Source organism: Ailuropoda melanoleuca, chromosome 2 (genome assembly GCF_002007445.2).
Source record: "Ailuropoda melanoleuca isolate Jingjing chromosome 2, ASM200744v2, whole genome shotgun sequence".
Classification (NCBI taxonomy): Eukaryota; Metazoa; Chordata; class Mammalia; order Carnivora; family Ursidae; genus Ailuropoda; species Ailuropoda melanoleuca.
The window spans coordinates 129908608-129922569 of record NC_048219.1 but is presented as its reverse complement, the minus strand read 5'-3'; the positions used below and the strand labels follow the sequence as shown (position 1 = coordinate 129922569).

Sequence of the window (13962 nt, the reverse complement as noted above, 5' to 3'; positions counted from 1 at the left end):
TATAAAGACAGCCATAGATGCAAAGAAATACAACAATATGACTCTAGCCTTAGAGTAGAATTTTTCAAGAATAATTAAATGCACCTGAGACACCAGCCTTCGATCTTACGTTTTCAGTGGCTTGGGAAGAGAGACTATGTATGAAGAAACAAGAGAACAGGGAATATTAAATGCATATGCCCCAGGCCAAGATGGGAGCCTGTGCCAAGTGCATTCCTGGGAAGCAGTCCCTGAGGCAGAGATGAACATGCAGCCCTCTTGGGGGAGGGCTCTCAGGATCAATACATGTGGAGAGGAAAGGGAGAAAGGAGCATTGTGCAGGATTGTGATGCAGGCCTGGAGACCCCTAGACTGACTGTATGAGAGGTTCTCAAGCTGGAACTGCCCCTAGTTGAGGTGAGAGGAGGGACAGATAGTCCTGCACTGACCAATCGTGGTTTGTAGGCTACCTTTGGGAAGGGAGAGTGATATTGAGCAATTAGACTTCTCAGCCAAGGCGATCCTTGAAGAAGGCTTAGCACTGAGAGGTGTCTGCTGGCAGCTGGGGAAATAAGGCCTTCGCTAGTGAAGGGAAATCAGGACAATACATCACAGTGCCCAGGCCAGGGTGGTGCTTTCATCCCATTTGTTACCATACAGCCTTCAAATAAGATCCACGGAGTGGTATGCAGCCCATCTAGAGAAGAAGAGAGGACACTTGTGTCTGACTGCATTTAAGTAAATTTGCATTTACTTAAAACCAAATTTTAATGACAAACAAACTTACTTGTTAGAAGAATATAGGCAGGCACCTGTTGCAAACATTTGACTGCAAGTTTCCTTTTGATTAACCTTAAGGATTGGCACAGGGGTGCATGGGGGGCTCAGTTGGTTAATCGTCTGCCTTCAGCTCAAATCAAAGTCTCAGGGTCCTGGCATTGAGCCCTGTGTTGGGCTCTCTGCTCAGTGGAGAGTCTGCTTCTCCCTCTGCCCCTTCCCCCAACTCATGCACTCCCTCCCTCTCTATCTCAATAAATAAATAAATAAATAAATAAATAAATAAATAAATAAATAAATTTTTTTAAAAAAAGAATTGGCACTGATAATCCTAACAAAACTGGGCTATGTAATTTGCAGCAGAGACAGGATCACCTGCAAGCCTCTCATCTCAACTGTTTACAGAATTCAGGCAGGTTACTGCAAAAAGCTGTGTTTACACAGCTCAATCTATGTCCTATTGAAAGGGCAGGATCAGGGCACCTGGGTGGCTCAGTCTGCTAAGCGTCTGCCTTTGGCTCGGGTCATGATACTAGGGTCCTGGAATTGAACCCCATGTCTGCTCCCTGCTCAGCAGGAAGACTGCTTCTCCCTCTCCCTCTGCCACTCTCCCTCCCTGCCCTTTTCCCCCACTCATGCTCACACTCTCTCTCTCTCAAATAAATAAAATCTAGAAAGAAAGAAGAAAGAAAAAGAAAGAAAGAAAAGAAAAGAAAAGGAAAGAAAGAGAAAAAGAAAAAGAAAAAAAGAAAAAGAAAGAAAGAGAAAGGGCAGGACCAACTCTTTGCAAAAATGGGAATGAGATCAATTGAAGTGTCCTCCAGACCTTTTCTTATCATGATATGGCTGTGGACTGAAGGCTTATAATTAGGATTTGTTATTGACCCTTTCCTTATGGCAGGAGATGAGAGGCAGTCACCCTATTCTCAGATCTCTCTTTCTGACATCCTCCCCCAGTTTCCCCTTCTGACATTTTCTAGCTACATCTCTCCCTTTCTGACATCTATCTTCTAGTAGTAAAGAGCTACTTAGACCTACACTCCTTGGGAAGTGTTTTAATTTTTTCTTCCAAGCCAGTGTTTCCTGGGGTTTGCTTTGTAAACCACCTGCATTAGAATCAAGAATATGTTTAAAATGCAGGTTCCTGAATCCTACCCCAGACCTACTAACTCAGAATCTCTGGGACTAAAACCAAGGAATCTGCATTTTCTTTACAAGGTTGCTAAATGATTTTGTTTTTCTAAATGATTTTTAAGCACACTGAAATTGTAAACACTCCCCTGCCCCTCTCTTATGGCCTCAACTGTCTCGCCAGATGAACAAGGCTGAGCTGATATCTGTTAAGACTTACTGTATTGTCCGTCTCAGGGATGGCCTAGCATTTTAACTGAACACAATGTCGAAGGACTCATTCATTATCAATGGGGAAATTTCAGACACCGGGGCAAGATGATTGCTGAAATATTCCTTTCCCCTTTCTCTTCCTTTCCTTCAGTTTTAGTTGGTGATATCTTTGTCTTCTGTCCTCCTTCAATCTTGGATCCTTCTATAAATGCAGGTATCAGTCAGAAAACCATATAGATAGCTTTAGATTTAAATGTGGTTTAATAACTTATGGTTAACTAACTCAGTTCTGGGGGAAAGCACATTGTGATCAGACATGAATACAAACTTTCTACATTCCCAAGGGAACCATCTAAGTATTTTGGGGAAAAGAAACAAACAAGAACGATTTCATTGCCAAATAAGTTTGAAGTATAACCAAATTAAAATTGAGCTGTTTCTTTACCACAGACCTTCTCAGAGCCTTTATTATGCTATTGTACATTTTGAATTTACCAGAAGAGTTTACTTATGCACTATGTCCCAGCTCCTCTTGGAGAGCTCGTGAAGTTGTATTACTCTGTGGATCACACTTTGGGAAATGCCATTCAAGATGTTAGCAAATTGCCTGTCCATCAGTCACACTCACGATGTAACATGTTTCACATTTTCTACATTTGGAAATTCTTTGGCTGAGTTTGATTTCCAGTAATTACTGTGGCTGCTTAGTTCACCCTGGGGTTTGATTTAAAGTTTCAGCAAAATCACCCAAACTAGGTCTTTATCTTCTGTGATTTCAATAAAGTTCAAATTTCAGATCTACCAATGTTTTACACATACATTTTGCTTCTCTTCCTTTTGGTCGAAAGAACTTTATCTTAAACTGAATATCGGTGTTCTGTTCTCAATGTTTATTTAAAAGCTTGTATTCATTATAAATTCATTTCAACTGTATCCCTTTTATTCCACTTAGCATTTTGGTATTTGGAGAGAAAAGGGTTTTTAAAACAACATTTGCATGTGTCTCAAATAAACATTTAAATTCACACAGCTTTCAGTATAAAGTTCAAAATGACTGCTTTTTAGAGAACTCTGATGCTATTTTCACAAGTACTTCCTTTCTGTTTCCTTCTTTTAAAAATGCCTTCTCTTATTTTCCCAGAAAGGATCAGACCTTCTTTATTGATAATTTCTTGAATTTCCTTTAAATCTTGAAAGAGTTGAACCATAAAGTGCCAGTGGGGCAGCAATGCATATTTCATCATAAAGACCTAATCAAGAATCAATAAGGCACTGAAGTTTTAGAGGTTGAAGTTGGAATCATTCCATTCAAATTCATCATAGAAATGCATTGTTGTATAGATAAAGTAAGATTATAGTTAATGTTTTAATGGACTTTTTTGTTTTCAGCGTCCACAGAGGTGGGTTGTGATGCTGTCTGGGAGAAGGATCTCAATTCACACATTTGCTACCAATTCAACCTGCTTTCCTCCCTTTCCTGGAGTGAGGCACATTCTTCATGCCAGATGCAAGGAGGAGCTTTACTAAGTATTGCAGATGAGAATGAAGAAAATTTCATAAAGAGTAAGTGGGTGGTTGATGCACACTGATATTAAGGCAATTAAAATGATTGTTAACAGTTATGTCCAGGTATGCAAAAATATATTCTGGAAAAAAGTCCCTTAGAAAATGTTTTCTTTTATTACTGTGGTGCCAACTCACACCCAGAATTATGACCTGTCCCCTGGGACATTCCATTTGGCACCCAGGCTTTTGTTCTTTACTTTCCCTCTCTTGGAGAAGAGAAGTTGGGGCCCCAGCCAGAAACCCAGGACAATTTGCAGCTCTAGCAGGTGAATCTGGGGAGACTTCCAAACTTAAATACAAATTCCTGCTCTGCTAGAGATCTCAGCTATTCAGCTTCCATTAATGAAAAATTAAGTCATTTATTAATTAAACAAAATCTCACCTGTCCATCAATATGCACAGATACATAGGACTTCTCATGGATGATGAAGAACTTAAAATTTGGTTGGAAAATCAAAAGCACACACATGTTAACTAACAGGATAAGACAATATTATGTCAGAAGAGTTGTGCTAATGGGCTGGGTCTTGGGTTTTACCCATCACCTAAACTCTCCTCTTAATTCTCCTTTATAGATTAAGTGTGTTTGTAGATGTGTACACACACCTTTTTTTTTTTAAGTTTTTATTTATTTATTTGACAGAGAAAGAGACAGCCAGCGAGAGAGGGAACACAAGCAGGGGGAGTGGGTGAGGAAGAAGCAGGCTCCAGGATCACACCCTGAGTGGAAGGCAGACGCTTAGCAACTGAGCCACCCAGGCGCCCCCGTACACACACCTTTTTAAAAATTTTTAGAAACATTTGGAAGTATCACAAAATTAGTCACTCTTATTAAAAGTTTGGTGCTTTTTTCTAATCTTATTGCACATGTAGTACATATTTATATCAGAATAATTTTTAAATTTCAAGTATACAGAAAAAAAATTCTACAATGCAGAGATAACCATGTTTTTCTGAAAAAAACATATAAAGGCATGTATGCGTATATAGTATGTATGAACAATAGTTTTGAATAAACCCACGAATGGCCAGAAGCAGGGACCACAGAACCATCTTCTTGTGTTGGACCCCTTCCTCTACCACTTCCCGGCAGAGTGACCTAACCTGTCTGTGCCTCAAATTCCCACCCTATCAAATGGAAATAATAACAGTGCTACTTATTGGCAGCGTGGATTACATGTTATGATGCAGGTGAAGCCTTAGGAAAGTGCCCGGCACACATAACAAACATTCATTGTGCGTTAACCATTTAACAACTATGCACACAGTTTGATAATATGCTTATTTCATTACCAGTATATAATGTACACCTGTCCATGTCTATAAATATAGATCTGCATCATAATTTTTAATGGTTACATAGTATTATAGTTTTGGAATAATATATGTATCTAACCTCTGACTATTAGTGATAGATAGATTAAATTATTTATTTTGGTTTTATTTACTTGTTGCTATCATAAACCATCCCTGCACTTACTTTTGGGCATAGATCCCCAATTATTTCTCTATAAGTTTATGGAAGCAGATTCACTGGGTGGAAGAGGAAGCACACTTTAAAGCTTTTGAAAGTCATCAATACCTTCCAGAAGGAATATAAAAAATGCTTGAACAGTGCAGGTTTGCCCCTTTCCCCACAGACATGCAGAAGTAGGAAATTATGATCAAAACTGATTTGAGTGAGTCATACTGCAGGAAAACATCAATTTCCAATATCATTATTAGCCTGTAATGGTTTTTACAGAAAATTTTGCATACCATCTGTGAATTATAATTGTTATCTATCTTGTCTGTCAGGATTTCTCATAAGAAGGTTTGGACTTACTCATCAAACTTGAATAACTATGAAAGAAATAAGATATGTCAGAGATTTGATTTAAGTACCACAATTCTATAGTTAGACTTCGGAGACTGTTTAGGGAAACAGAAGTCTATTCATAAAGATGGAACCCTGTTCTGACCAAGGTATTTTTTAATGATGAGAATAGTCTAGTTTCTTGCTAATCACTGGTGAACATTAATTAACGATAATATAGGGAATTATCTAAGCTGTCACAACTGCCAAGAAATATCCAAAGGAATTTAGGTTTGAGTTTATTATTACAGAGTTGTGAGCCAATTTAGTTGTAAAGCTAAATAGCTGTTTTTGTAAACTTAAACACAGGTTATAAATTACCCAGTGATTTTTTATGTGTATTGTTAAAACAACTGCACAGAGGGTATTCAAAATAACTCTAATATAAGAATAATTACTATTTAAGTATTTTAATTAGGTTATTTGAAAATATCACTTGGCACTTGCCCTGATATGAAATGTGAAAATTTCTCTATCTTGTCAGTCCATCTTCCCTGCCACCTCCTGTCAGCATGATACCCATTATTTGATTTAATCAGATAGTGTTACTGAAAGGACTAATCGAATAGACATCAGAAAGAGATTCCGTGTAAATGGCGCTGGAGCTTGGAAGGGTGGGACCTGTGAATGGTATGCTGTTTCTGTTTAGGGATTTCTGGGGTCTCAAAATTATAAAGCCCCCTTTCTCTCTTTCCTAAGTGGGATAGGTTCTTCCAGTTTTCCCCTATTGTATTGAAATGCTCAATCACAGAGGATGCTGCGGGCTTGTTATGTGAATACACGGATCTGTATAATCTGGGTGATCATCCAACCAGTCATCCAAACTGAGACTCTTGAGAATAAAAGAGGCTGCAATTAGTAATTATTCTGAAACTACCAGCATAAACTGCAAGTTGTCCTGGAAAACTGGGACAGTCACACTATCTATAAGTCTCAGTCTCAGGCAGGGCCCCTGCATCCGTCTCAAAATATATTGGGTTCCGAAGCAGATGAACCATAAGAGGAAGAGAAAAATGCTCCCTTTTATAGATTAAAAGATTAAATGGCAACATTTGAAAGTGTCACGAAACTAGTCACTTTCACTACGTTTCTGACACTGTTTTTAAAAATTTATTCTATAATAATTTTGAGACGATTTTAAAGCCAGTGCTTTTATTTTTTAAAGCAAAATAATTGAAGTATAATTGTAGACCATAATATACACTGTGTAGATTCTTTTGAAATTATTGTGGCTTTCTTTTTGCAATTATATATGATCGGTTTTGATGAATCCATTCTCTCTTCGGGGAGCCATAATCCCCAAATCCAGAAACATTATTAACATTCTAACTTAGTAGGCTGCATTTTACGCTCAATGTTAATAAAAATCTAAAAGTCTCTATTTTAAATACCTAAAAAACATCATTTAAACAACTGTATAATATTTTTTATCCAATCGGAAAAATATCCATCCCTTTATTTCCATTACATACTTCTCCCTGGTTGGTCTTCTAAATTTTGGGCTGACTTTTATTTTTTATGTTTATTTCTTTTATTTTCTTTTATTCTAGAATCATTTTTTAAAATTCATGTGACAAAAGAAAAACCAAAGAAAAATTTTGATAACCAATGTTTTTCAGTACAAGCATTCCAATACACATGTTTATACATAGAATCTATAACAAAAATGGGGTTAAATTAAAATGTGAGGAGCTGTGGCCCATTGGTTTGGAGCAGGGGCCATGGAGACAGCCTGCCAGAAAGCCTTCTCCCACCCCAGGCTGAAGATGCAACATAGCACGGCTCCAGCCTGCTATTGATCGATCCCTCTGGATACTCTGGTCCCTTGGATTATGCTTCTCCTCTTGGTCAAACAACTCCTACTGGCTCTCACACTGGGCAGCCCCCTCCCTGCTTGCTTTAGCATACCTTCTTAAATTTGAGGACTTGCCTCCATTCACCAACAATACTCCAACAATACTTTTCTCTTCCTTGCCAGATCCCTAAAGAAAGCTTCTTTTCATTGTTCAGTTTTTAAACTGTGAAATACTTCAAAAATATTGAAAAGTGCAGAAAATTTTACGTGCACACACATATACCCATAATACAGATTTAACATCACTTCTTCTGTTCCACCCTTGCTTGGAGCCTATGGTGGCGTGAGCAAACTGGAGTCCTGAGCCTTCAAGCTAAGGTTGCCACCAGGCACATGTAGCAAGAGAAGAAGACACAGAGGCACTTCCTGGAGTGGCCTTCCTGGACACGTCCTCCTCTCCCATCTAAAACCCTTAAGTGCATGAGCTCACACAAATCAGATGGTCTCAAATTTGCAACCGTGCAGTCTTGGGAGGATTGATGATCGTTGAGAGGCAGCACTTCCGGATGCTTCCATTAAGCACTTCACAGCCAAAGAATTGCTGTTAGTGAGCCTTTGGGAGACTGCTGTTTCTCAAGATGGCAGAGGCTGACTTTGTTACTCTGAAGCATCAGAGTGGCGTTTAGTACCTTTTAAAACCCGTTGTCATTGACTGGCATTCACTTATGAGTGCATCCTTGAGGAAACTTAACACAAGAAAGGAGTGTCACATGGTGGGGAGGAGGGAGGTGGTTTGCATGTGTTGAAACTCCGTATTTCTCTTCATTGCAGAGCACTTGGGCAGCGAAGCAGTGGAAGTATGGATAGGTCTAAATCAGCTGGATGAAAACGCTGGCTGGCAGTGGTCTGATAGAACACCGCTCAACTATCTGAACTGGAACCCAGGTACCCGCAGTGTTTCATGTGCCTCCGACGGGTGGTATTACCCCGCACCCTTCCACAGCAATTTTACATGTATATATAAGTCATGTTATTTCAAAAGTGGTTTACAAACATTTTTAAGCTTGCCTGAATTCCCATAAGGCAAGCTTTTCCGGACAAGAAAATGGAGGTCAAGGACGTAAGCTATTTAGCCATGGTTGCAGGAGGATTGGGTTAGAGCCAAGACTCCTGTCAGCTATTTTAAAAATAGCAACAAATTGCAAAATATTTCTTTAAAGCAATAAAATCAGCTATTGCTATCTTTGGGAAATCTTTTTATTGTCATGTATGGACTTCAACTGCAAAATCATAGGTGTAACATCTCACAGGGTTTGCCATACATGCCAAAGAAAAGGGCTATCTCCTTGATGCTAAAAACTACATATATATATCAAATATATCATATTTGAATAAATAAAATGACATCAATATATATTAAATTGTTTTTGCCTCTAACATTAAACACACTCACTGTATTTTCAGAAATAAATTTTGATCCATTTGTTGAATATCACTGTGGAACATTTAATTCATTTATGCCAAATGCCTGGAGGAGTCAGGATTGTGAATCCACCCTGCCTTACATATGTAAAAAATATCTAAACCACACTGGTCAAGAAGTGATTGGTAAGTGTTTTTAAGTTGTTTTTATGAGTTGCTTACTTTTCCTCTCAATATATTCAAATTCCTTTATATTTTTGCTAATAATTCAGACCAAAGGCACCATGAATTCAACAAATGCATTTAGCTTTTTACTAAAAATCAAAGCAAAATAACCTAGGCATTGAAAATATTGTCTGCTTCTTTTTTAAAAAAAAATTGCCTTCTTAGTTATTCTGCATTAGATAAACAAGATATGCTTCCTTTTCTATTCTAGTTTTGAGTTTTATTTATGGTTACCTTAGAAATTAAATATAAATTAGAACATAGTCTTATAAAATTCTTTACTTCATTGATCTCCTATCACACTGTGTCTCTTATTATCCTCCTCCTTGAAATGACATACAAACTTTTATATGCAACAAAGACTTAAATACCACCTAATTACAATCTAATACCTGAGGCCCAATTATTTGTTTTTAAGGTCTGTTGATTCCTTCTTAGTTTCTGTGGGAATTAAAGTCTTAACTCAGAAAGTAGAAATAAAAATATAACCATATTTAAAAGAATCATTACCAGGATGCTTAGAAACAACTCCAGATTTAAAATGATAAGCTGAATTATTATTTTTAAATATTATTCCTTACAATCAGAGCTTAACTTTCATTTTCTTTTAAGTGGCTAAGCCTAAGGGTATGGTAGAATAAGGGAGTGTAGGGAGAAGAAGCAGCATTGTACCCTTTTTTTATGTAGAGATTTTCTTTCATTATGTCGAGAACGTGCTGAAATTGCTATCCCTGTTCCTTTCCATCTCTTCCCTCTTCTCCCCTCCATTTTTTCCTTCTTTCTTGTTTCTTTCTAATCCCTTCCTGCCATCCTTCTTTCCTTCTGTTTTATTTACTCTGTGGATCTAAATTGAGGTCCAAAGACCACAAATGAGGGTAATTGAGCTGTTAGTTTGGATTATTTGCTGTTGCTTCAGGTTTAACAAATTCTTTTGATGACCTAGTCCAGTGTCTTCAAACTGTGTTTTCAGGATCCCTGGATTCTTTGCTTGGCTCCCCACTTGCTTTAATCAGAGAAGTTCCTCTTTTACTTTTTATCTTACCCTTAGAGTGAAGTTTAAAGGTTCCATTTTTAAAAGGGTTTCCATGACTATATTATTTAGTTTGAAACTACTGGAGTAGATGATACCTAAATGTTCGAACATTCTTGGACTATGATTCTAATTGCTGTCAGCATCCCAGAGCAATTTTAAAAACAACGTCTCATTTCCCGAATAGCCCTGGAGTTGTGTCTAACTAAATTAGTGCTTAAGGGAGGCACTCGGTTGTGGTTAATAAAATAAAGTAAAAATGCTAATTATCAGGTTGGGGACAAGCTCCCGGAAAGGGAGAGCCAAAATTTGACATGCACACCACCACCTTCCCTTCCAGTGACAAAGCATCATGGAGCTATTTTCCTGTAAGTCTAACCCAGAGTTCATGTGAACCCAGGAGGACAACACAGACTCTCAGACTGACCTAAAGGTGAAAGCTATTTGTCATCTTTGCTCTGGAGGAAGTAACCAGAATTTCAAGCTTTTTTTCAGCTGAGGATAAATACCTACCCCCACCCACATACCATACATAAAATCTTGGGGATGCCATTTAAACTGTTTTTCATAATACTCCTTTTCCAATGTTAAAAGATTTTTTAAAATGCAGACCTCTAACTGCTGAATTTTACATCTAGCCCTAACTCTTCACTTCAGTTGTATGACCTTTACCAAGTCTCCTTTCCTTTTTGTGCCTTAGCTCATCTGTAAAATGAGGCACTGAGATCGATTAGATCCTAGATCTAGATCATATGTTGAATCCTTCTCAACTCTGATGATCTAGATGGTTTATATGTTATTGTTTCATACATCTCTGTTTTTCAAATTTTTAAAGAATCATATATTGATGACAATTTATATTAAGGCTAAAAAGTAACAGCTTTTAAATGGTGGAAAATGACATTGCTTTTTGTTGGTTTAAAAAGAAAAAGGTGCTTGGAAATATTATGCTACGCATTGTGAGCCTGGCTGGACTCCCCACAGTCGTAACTGCTATAGACTTCATAAAGAAAAAAAGACCTGGAAGGAAGCTTTGCATTCTTGCCAGTCTGATAACAGCACATTGATAAACATTGCGTCGTTAGCAGATGTGGAGTTTTTTGTAACCCTCGTTGGAGATGGTAAGTGCCAAATGTCTCTGATTTAAGAGGTATGAAATATAACATAGTCACTATCTTTGTTAGTGGAGCTGAAAAGAAGTTAAGCTATTTAAAAGTGATCATTTATGGAACATATATCTCAAGTTTCTAAATAATATTCAGGAGTGCAAATTCATTGGATTTTTATAAAATATATGCTCAGAAATTTTGTAACACCTCACATATGCCAGATATATTAGATGTTGGGTTTTGTTTTTTTAAGGGGCAAAGGTCATTTCCAGAAACTTTTAATAAAAGAACTTAAACCTGCAATTCAGCCTTATGGCCACTACATAGTAATAGTTGCTGTGGTCATGTAGTCTAAGCAATAATGGAATTTCTGAGATAAATAATTGGCTTTTAATAACTTTAGCCAGTGAAAATTTATTCAGTTTGGTGGTTTTCAAGCTGTGTGCCAAGTTCAGGAATTCTGATCCTAGGCCTCCATCCACCTTTTGTCCATCAGAGCAGGTCTCCCCCTATGTCATATATTTGACATAGAATTCTGCTGAAAAAAACATTGAAATCACTGAGTTAGAGTAAAAATTTTTTTAATGAAAAAAAAATCTCCAGAGTCTACTCTGGTGACCTTTTGAAAGTTAGGTTTTAGTTTAGAATGAAAACAAAAATCCTTCTCTGCCACTTTTTCTCACCCCCTGCATTTGAGATTAAAAGAATCCTGTGGCTGCCTCTGTCTCAATAGGGGCACTTGAACATTTCTCTCAGCCTCCTAGGGTCTTTTCACCTTACCTGGGCTGTCAAACTTTATTTACTTTTCTAGCAACCCCATTGCTCCCATTTTAATGCTTCTAAGGGTCTCTGCTCCTTTTTTCCCATGGGGGGGAAAAAAGGCAAGAAAAAATATGTTGTAAAGGAGTTTTTTTTTTAAGTGCCCTTTTCCTAATCCAGTTGACCTTCCTATTTTTCCTTTGTCTAGGCAGAGGCAAAACCATACTGTTCAAATCTACTTTTCATATAGTAGCAGGAACTAATTAGAGTCCCAGCAATCTGACTTGCTTTTAAGCTTTGTCCTTGCATTGGCTTTAGATCACACTCCCAAGGTCTGTGTCGAACAGAGGGGGTAGTATAGGGGAAAACCATCTAAGTAGATATTTTATACCAAGACTTAAACAGGTTTTATTGCATGAGGGAATAAAGAAGAAATCATTTTTAACAGGCCCGGTGCATTATCTCCTTTGCATATAATAGGATTCCTGTAATTTATGTTTATCTCTTACAGAAAATGCATCAGAAACATGGATTGGTTTGAGCAGCAATAAAATTCCAGTTTCCTTTGAATGGTCTAATGGCTCCTCAGTCACCTTTACTAATTGGCACACACTTGAGCCCCAAATTTTTCCAAATAGAAGCCAGCAATGTGTCTCAGCAGAGCAATCTGTAAGTTGATTTGTTTGTTTAATGCTCGCTTTGCTGGACTTGTATTGAGGACCACGTGCATCAGGGACTTGGGCTGGGGCGGAGACCAAGACAGGCACAGTCCCTGCTCTTCCTGGGGCTTTCATGCTAGGCAGTAAACATGGGCACACAGGAAAAACATGGTAATTATAGTTGTGATGATAGCTTTGAGGAAATAGGTGACCAGATGGTGAAAAACTTGGGTTTAGGCTGCTACTTCAGACAGGACAGTCAGGAAAGGCTCTCTGAGGAGGTGACGTTTAAGCTAGGACTTAAAAAGCAACAACAACAAAGACCCCAACTCTTGAGCAGGGGAAGAACAATCTAGACAGGGGACAGCAGCTAGTATAAAAGCCCAAAGGAAGGCTAAGGCTTGCCATGTTTAATAATCAAAAAGAAGACCAGTGTGGCTTGCAGTTAGAACTGATGAGGGGATCGTAGGAGAGGGGGCAGGAGGAATCCAAATATGTGATGCTTATAGGCCTGGTATAGAATGACAAAAGGGCTTCAAGGAGATGAAGGGCGTGGTTTGATTTACATTTTAAAAAGTAACTGTGGCTGCTATGTAGAGAGTAGGTAAGGGAGAGGAAAAGTGGAAGCAGAGAAGCCAGTTGGGAAGTTACTTCAGTGTTGGGATAGCGAATATAGAGACAAGCAGAGAAATTCAAAGATCCTTTGGAGGATAGAAATCGTTGCTGGATTAGATGGGGGGTGAGAATGGGGTGGGGGTCTGGCTTGAGCAACCACCGTGTTTGTGGGCAATGGTGCCACTGAGCTCTATGGTGAAGATGTGAGAGAAGGTCTGAGGTGTCAGGAAATTACTCTAGAGACTGATGGCTTTTAAGCTCTATGACCCTACTAATACTAAAGGATTTCTACAGTGTGTGTAACCCCAATGGAAACTGTGACTCAATGGAAAATCTTGTTCTTTTCCTCATGTCTATGTAATGGTCCCAGTGGTCTTAACATCACATTTATCTCTATGCTCTAGTCTTTCATTTATCTAAAGCCTCTGATTAGATTATACAAAATTAGTTTAATCCCAGGCCATATGAAGCATTTATTATATGTTTAGAGTAGACTTAATCTGTTTGATCAGATAGCTACTAAACTCACTGGTTGAGTTTTAAGTCATTAGGATTTGGTAGGCATTCTCACTCTTCCTTACCACCAGGATACCATATCAAGTGCAGCTTATTAAATGTTACTTAAATAGCTTGACAAAGTAACTGTGCCAACCAAACTTAGAAAATTTCTAAGCACTTACTTGTATGGCACATTTCATTGTATTATCTTTTAGGCTATCACAGGTATGCTCAGTTACAATTTATATGTTAAGGCAGTTCTCAAGTCGCATTTGAAGAGGGATGAACAATGACCTCTCTAAATGTTTGTCTTGGGTCTAATTACTGAA

General features: G+C 38.1%; 1 protein-coding gene across 3 annotated transcripts in view; it reads left to right on the top strand.

The window, feature by feature from the left end:
* PLA2R1 (phospholipase A2 receptor 1) overlaps positions 1-13962 on the top strand; it is a 113030-nt gene that overhangs the window by 31555 nt on the left and 67513 nt on the right. For all 3 annotated transcript variants that reach the window (XM_034654608.1, XM_019809140.2, XM_002928392.4), the window contains exons 4-8: positions 3490-3663; positions 8148-8261; positions 8781-8924; positions 10920-11114; positions 12373-12530. In XM_034654608.1, coding sequence (XP_034510499.1) covers positions 3490-3663; positions 8148-8261; positions 8781-8924; positions 10920-11114; positions 12373-12530 — 785 coding nt within the window. The remainder of the gene's footprint in view (positions 1-3489; positions 3664-8147; positions 8262-8780; positions 8925-10919; positions 11115-12372; positions 12531-13962) is intronic.